Source organism: Octopus bimaculoides, chromosome 11, assembly GCF_001194135.2.
Source record: "Octopus bimaculoides isolate UCB-OBI-ISO-001 chromosome 11, ASM119413v2, whole genome shotgun sequence".
In the NCBI taxonomy this organism is placed as follows: Eukaryota; Metazoa; Mollusca; class Cephalopoda; order Octopoda; family Octopodidae; genus Octopus; species Octopus bimaculoides.
In genome coordinates, this window is record NC_068991.1 from 78,290,073 (window position 1) to 78,297,796 (window position 7,724).

At 38.0% G+C, this 7,724-nt stretch overlaps 1 protein-coding gene across 3 annotated transcripts in view; it reads right to left on the reverse strand.

Moving 5' to 3' along the window:
* Positions 1-5,988, reverse strand: part of LOC106868579 (protein angel homolog 2) — a 12,990-nt gene extending 7,002 nt beyond the window's left edge. Inside the window, exon 1 of one of the 3 annotated variants that reach the window (XM_014913906.2) lies at positions 5,572-5,988. Coding sequence is in view for 1 of the 3 variants with exons in the window: in XM_014913904.1 (XP_014769390.1) it covers positions 4,707-4,756 (50 nt within the window). In the remaining 2 variants the exon portion in view is untranslated. The other 2 variants (XM_014913905.2, XM_014913904.1) reach the window with 2 other exon arrangements.
* Between the last annotated feature and the right edge of the window lie 1,736 nt (positions 5,989-7,724).

Consider the following 7,724-nt stretch of genomic DNA (forward strand, 5'->3'; position numbering starts at 1 on the left):
AGACACCATTTCGAGCGTGGCCGTTTTCGTGCGGGTGACACGTAAAAGCACCCACTACACTCTCTGAGTGGTTGGCGTTAGGAAGGGCATCCAGCTGTAGAAACTCTGCCAAATCAGACTGGAGCCTGGTGTTGCCATCCGGTTTCACCAGTCCTCAGTCAAATCGTCCAACCCATGCTAGCATGGAAAGCGGACGTTAAACGATGATGATGATATATATATATATTTCTATATATATATATATATATCATCATCATCATCATCATTGTCATTTAACATCCTCTTTCCATGCTGGCATGGGTTGGACAGTTTGACTGAGGACTGGTAAACCAGAAGGCTGCACCAGGCAAGGTTTCTACAGCTGCATGCCCTTCCTAACGCCAACCACTCCAAGAGTGTAGTGGGTGCTTTTATGTGCCACCGGCATGAGGGCCAATCAGGCGGTTCTGGCAATGACCATGCTCAGAAGGTGTTTTTTTACATGCTACCTGCACAGGAGCCAGTCCAGCGGCACTGGTAATGACCACACTCGAATGTTACATGCATGTAAACATACATACATACTTATATATTCTGGCACTCCTCTGGTCACAAGCGTTCCAGTTCATCCGATCAATGGAACAGCCTGCTCATGAAATTAACGTGCAAGTGGCTGAGCACTCCACAGACATTGTAACATAGCTGTCAGGGAGATTCAGTGTGACACAGAATGTAACAAGACTGAACCCCTTTGAGTTACAGGTACAACTCATTTTTGCCAGCCGAGTGGACTGAGGCAACATGAAATAAAGTGCCTTGCTCAAAGACACACGGCACTGCCAGGAATCGAGCCCACGACCTTGCATCCATAAGCCAATAACCACTAAGCTACAAACCTTATATGAGAATGGGCATGGCTATATTTTTGTATCTTTTCGTAAACAAGTGTCACCATCATACAATATTACCTTGCTTAGAAACGGGTGACAGTTGGTGACAAGAAAGACACTCAACCACAGAAAGTTTGCCTCAATGAAATCCATCTAACTCATGCAAGCAGGGAAAAGTGGATGTTAAAACAATGATAATGTACTCAATGGAATAATATTCTGTCTTTTATTAAAGTGGTGAGTTGGCAGAAATGTTAACATGCTGAGCAAAACGCTTAGCAGTATTTCGTCTGTCTTTACATTCTGAGTTCAAATTCCGCCAAGGTCAACTTTGCCTTTCATCCTTTCAGGGTCAATAAATTAAGTACCAGTTGCGTACTGGGGTCGATCTAATCGACTGCCCACACTTCCCCAAAATTTCGAGCCTTGTGCCTAGAGTAGAAAAGAATATTTTCTAATACAGTTCTATATTTAAGAGATGAGGAATTATGTACATTATTTACATTCAACGGATATTTGTTCTCATCTTGTTTGTTGTTAATACAACGTTTCTGCTGATATACCCTCCAGCCTTCATCAGGTGTCTTGAGGAAATTTCTCTTTTATCATTATGCCAACTGAAAGTTTTGAGATCCTTGAGTGTGCATTCCATTGTTATTTTTAGACATTATCATCATCATCATCGTTTAACGTCCGCTTTCCATGCTAGCATGGGTTGGACGATTTGACTGAGGACTGGTGCAACCGGATGGCTACACCAGGCTCCAATCTAATTTGGCAGAGTTTCTACAGCTGGATGCCCTTCCTAACGCCAACCACTCAGAGAGTGTATTATGTTCTTTTATATTTTGTAAACATTTGTTTAATCAAGGCTTCTTCTTCTAGGGTAATAGCGAGAGACACTAGCCACATCAATGGCAGCCAGTTGAGGATATGCCCTCTCTCTGCCATGAATCTCGGTGGAAATTTTGTAAACAATAACACAGAGTTTGAAAGAAAATAAAACTGGATAAAAAAAATAAATACATTTGAACGAGTAACTGCCACAGAGATACTCTAAGAATCAAAGAAAAATAAATGATATTGCCAATTATGTTGTTAGTAATTTTGCTGGGTCAGTATGCAGGAAAAAAAAAGAACATGAGAGAAATTTGTTACAAAGGCAAGTGTTTCCTTCCTTGAAGAATACATCCAGGGATGGGCAAAGAGCAAAGTGATATATTTCTGTCTACCAAAAACAGAAGCTGGCATGCTTCCATATACTGATATAAGAATTGGTAGAAACCCTGGCTGATGTCTTTCACAATATGTATTCCTCAGAATTTAGTGGGACAGACTGGAGAGCATGCATGGTCTTTAAGACTAATGAAGAGTTAAGGCCATGAGTGGAATGCAAGCAAAGAACGAAACCACTAAACAGAATAAGAAAAATTCCAAAACAACTTATACAACCAAGGAAACAACACAGGAATATGCCAGTCAGCCAACGGAAAACTATGTGATTACAACAGCAGCAAAGCAAGTGGAGATTTCTGAAATGGATAGAGTGAAATACAGGACAAAGTGCACACTTCTAATATTCAAAACTAAGAGAAAGCAGGGCATAGATATGATGTTAATGGAGGAGTTCTCAAGCTTAGTCTTCCAGTATATCCTTTCTGAAGAATATAATGTAAAATGGTTAGATGCCAAAGAAGAGACAACAGAGATGAATTATTTGTTATGAATTTAATCTAAAGAGTTCAAATCCCACAGTGGTCAACTTTACCTTGCATCCTTCTGAGGCCAATAAAATAAAGTACCAAGTACTGAGGTTCTTATGACTGCACGTCCCACTCTCCCACGAAAAATTCTAGCTTTATACTAATGTAAGAAATCTATTTCATTTAATGTTACACTTCTAATGAGATAAATGAATTTGGCTCTTTCTAGCAAATAACACAATTGTCATCACAATTTGGGAGAGACACACATAGGGATCATTTTCAATTAACAGTCTAGACTGTTAATTTGTTGTTGGTTATAAACATTGCTTGAAACCTTGTTCCTAGCAGTTACAGCGACCACGTTAAGGCTCTCTCGCTGGTTTGAGATCCCTTCCATACACAAGCTTTAGGAAACAATATAAAGCAGACATTTTAAAGCTTGGAAAAGCAAAAAAATGAATACCAGTAATATACTTAGGTTGATTGAATTAGTCGACTACTAAAATCCCTTCTACTAAAATCAAAAATTTGCTGTAGGGCCATGTAAAATCACTGCACATGGATTTGTTTACATCAATATTTACAATGGACAAATGTGTTTCGGAGAGGTTTCTTGAAAGTAGAAAAATATAAATAGAGAAAGCCACCACGATACAGAATATACATACAATACAATGTCCTAGAAGCATTTCAGTAGATTTGTTTTCCTCCAAACTTTCAGGTGCAAAACGGATTAATAAAATCGGCTAAAATGGATCTATAATACTGTATTGTATAAATATTAATACACCCACTCTATTGACAAAAATACGAATGCCTCTTACTTCTAACATGTATTATATGACGATTATATATATATATATATATATAATCATGTACCTGCCTCTAGATACCTTCTAATAAAGACGGTACCCACACAGGTAATCTCCAGGAGCGCCTTCGGATTTAATTATCCCTTAGTTGCTTAAACACTTCTAGCCTACCACTTGAATGTTTAAACAATCCTAACTTTATATATATATATATATATGTATATATATCGCTTAAACTTCAAATATAAAAAAAAATCTAATGTTCTGCACACAATCACACACACACAAGTTATAAGGTGTGGACAAATTTCGGAAAATGAAAAACCGATCAGTCAATAGACATTAATAAATTTGGTGACATTTGAACTCAACTGACTTCAACGTCATTTTCTGCAGAAAGAATAAAGAAATAAAACTATAAAATCTTACAAAACTTTAAACAACAAAACAAAACACAAATCTTATTCGTTTCATCGCAGACGAATGTGTTGCACAAGAAAAGAATATGACCATAAAATTAAAAGATATGTAATCTTCATTTTGTTTTCTTCTATAAACTCTAACAAGAATTTAATAAATAATGGATATTTGTTTCTTAGGCGCAAAACCAATTTTCTAAAATGTTGGCTGGAATCGAAAATATGAACTCGGGAATCAGACTTGATATCAATTAGTGTTTATTTCATCACCAGCGCACGAAGAATAAGGTGGAATCGGTGGGATTTAAACCTGGTCAGAATAATAAAGAAGCGACCCAAATACGGTAAACGTGTTATTTATTCAGACACACAAAACGTATCAAACATCATCATCATCACCTTATGGATATATGCCATCGAAGGTGAAGTTATATCGCAACAAAGTGCATCGATGAATACTTTATTTAATTGTGAAATGAGTTTGGGGGATTTTAAAACCAGCTTTATTATATAAATTACAATAATTTTAGGTCGTAAACTCAAAAGCACAAATACAAGCTAAAACCAGCAAAAGTAAACCCACGCAGGACTTTGGACGTTTAAATTATATATTTGGAGGTATTTAAAACAATATGTGGTTTGTTTTAAAAGCATTATTAAACAAACATATGTTGGACAGTTTAATTAGTGAAGGGTTACTCTTTAATTAGTGAAGAATTACTGTTTATTTCTTTAGAGTTTAAAGACGTTTCTATTGCTTTTTGTTTTACTTTGTATAATGTATTCTGATCATCTTTTTTGAATTTACGGCCGTAATGTGAAGGATCTCCTTAAAATATAATTCTTTCTGGAGAACCAAAATCTCTGAAATAAACGAAGAGAAACCAAATTCCAACGTACGTATTATATCGTCGCCACTTAGAGGCGAACCAGGTGATAAGATGCAACATTTAAAGAGACTAAGGCAGAGGGTGAGTGTTTTAATAAGAGATCGTTGCAGAAGGAGTTGAAGGTTAGGGCTGGCCAAAGCAGTTGTGGAGGAATTGTCCTACCTGCAAGCAGTTTTTAAGAAGTAATCAAAACTTCTTCAATATTTTCCATCTTCGTAAGAATCTCGACCGGAAGTTGGATAATCGTCATAGACAAGGGAGACGACTCTAGCTTTCCCGCTTGAAAAAGAGACTCTTGCCTGGTCGCTCGACCCCCCTCCCCCCCGCCAAGAAACCTGACTGAAATCCCTCTTCGGACCGCACCCAAATAGTGTCTTAAAGAGGATGGATTTTGTTGTTCTTGATGTCTTGTCTTGAGAAAAGACGAAATGAACCGAGCCGATTTCGCTTTGGGATTAAACCGAAAACCTCAACCGCTTATATACGAAAACGAGAAATTGGGCAATGATGATTTCTGCGCAACGATAACAACAAATCGGTGAAGTATTCCGCATTACCAAAAACAGAAAAAAAAAGACGTTTTTATAAACGCTAGAAATATATGTCAAATCTCCCCTAAATCCCATCTTCCCAGTAAAAACCAAGAATAAAAATGTCACATGGAATAATGTAGTCCTGGATACACTATGTCTAAAAGATAAAGATTTTAAAAAAACAACAGAACTTCTATTAATCGCAGATGAAGAAATGGAACTTTTTCATTAAACCGTAAGAGTAAATTCATTTGCTTAACCAAGTTAAAAAATAAATAACACTATAATTTAACATTTGGTAGTTTTGTTAGGTTTTGGCATTTAACATGTTAAAATCCCTACCTCAAGTTTTCTGTTTGGATAAAACAACAGGCGGTTGACACTGCTCCCTACCAACATAATCTCTGTATTTCAGTGAACTGAGGTAGATCATCATAAAGTTTTTTAATTCATCGTAAACCAGCTGCTTCAAGTAACGGATAACCAGTTTTATCATTTAAAAGAAATGGATGAAAGTAACTCTGATAAATCTACAAAGAAATTCGTTTGCGAAGTGTGTAATTTCTCAGCTAATTACCAATATGTTGGTGACAAACCACCAAAATGCAAGTCTGTTACGTTGAAAGAGAAAATGTATATCATGAACAACCCGTTTTCATCGAATGAGGAAAACTCATTTATTGCTCTCGGCTCTCACTGCATTTACTGTAATATTGCTGTATGCGCGGACAGTAAATGTAGTTTTTATTATAATGGACGCTTTTGTTTGAATTGTTGCTCGACGTATATCTCTGAATTCCCCATTGAAGTACAACAGGAAATTAGGAAGAAAATGAACTCTTGACTATGAAAAGCAACTACGCTCATAAACCGAATTAGAAAATGACCTGGTGGCCTGACTGATTTTGCAGTCGCTTTTGAAAATAGTGGCGGCCGGAGAAGAAACTGAGGTTTAACCGAAGAAACAGCTGACGATGTAGTTTTAAAACCGTTGGAATAAGACCTATGGTAGCTGCACCAGGCTCCAATCTGATTTGGCAGAGTTTCTACAGCTGGATGCCCTTCCTAACGCCAACCACTCCGAGAGTGTAGTGGGTGCTTTTACGTGCCACCAGCACGAGTGCCAGTCACACGGTACTGGCAATGGCCACGCTCAAAATGGTGTTTTTTTACGTGCCACCCGTACAGAAGCCAGTCCAGCGGCACTGGCAACGACCTCACTCGAATGATTTCAACCTCACTGCTAACAATGTTACACTGACTATTTTTGATAAAGTTTTGACAACGATATTTGCGGTCAGGTATCTAGTTATGTTTGTTCCCAAACAACACTTATTTTAATGCTTTTGACACCGCTGGATTGAATGGTACTGCCCAGGTGTCAAAACCATAATGATATCCGTGGGGCAGCTGATGATGGAGATATGTTGGATTGTTGGTATGGCTGTTTTTCTATATATGGAATAGTATTATAACACAACCTTCTATATGGTGCTCTCCTTACAGAACTTAAGCTCTTTTTGTACGTATAATTGCTCTTTCCTAGCATAAGCTCATAAATAACTTTTGAGCCCTGAGAGGCATTTAAAAAGCTTGTCGTGTGGTTTGCTTGTTGCCTGGTCAGTGATGATATACTTCAAACGTCTGAGTCACTATTGTCGAAATGGATGACTCAGTCATCATTATTTTATGAACATTATATTATAGGTACATGCATGGCTGTGTGGTAAGAAACTTGCTTCCCAATCACATGGTTCCAAGGTTCGGTTCCACTGCGTGGCACCTTGGACAAGAGTTTTCTACTATAACCTCAAGCTGACTAAAGCCTTGGATTTGGTAGACGGAAACTGAATGAAGCCCTTTGTATATATGTTTGTGTTTGTCTCCCTGCCAACCATCGCTTGACAACCGATGTTGGTCTGTTTACGTCCCCGTAACCTAGCAATTTGGTAAAAGAGACTGATAGAGTAAGTACTAGGCTTACAAAGAATAAGTCCTGGGGTGCTCCAGCATGGCTGCAGTCAAAAGACTGAAACAAAAGAATAAAACAATTATATCAACCTCGTTGTCGTGTATGAATGAAAGGTTGTGTGTAGAATAACTGAATCAAGAGAAGGAGGTGGAAAGATGAGCGTGTCGAGTGTGCTCAGAGAATAAAGTGCAAAGGTGACTCCATGACATGAGAAGGGGTGGGTGGGGGAGAAAATCACTGTCAGCTGCTTCCAATCCATTCACTGACACTCAAGGAGAAAGGAATCAACAACAACAACAATGGAAAAACTGATGGGACAAACAGCAGTTTATTCAGCTTCAATGAACAATTCATGAGTTTGATACTTTCTAAGTAGCAACATCAGTACCACAATCAACAAGAACAATAGCATTGTCATCATCATCATCATCATCATCGCAAAGAGACACACACACACACACGCAGTTGTGTGTTGATGAGAGAGAGAGAGAGAGTTTGAAGGAATGGATGCATCGTGCACATG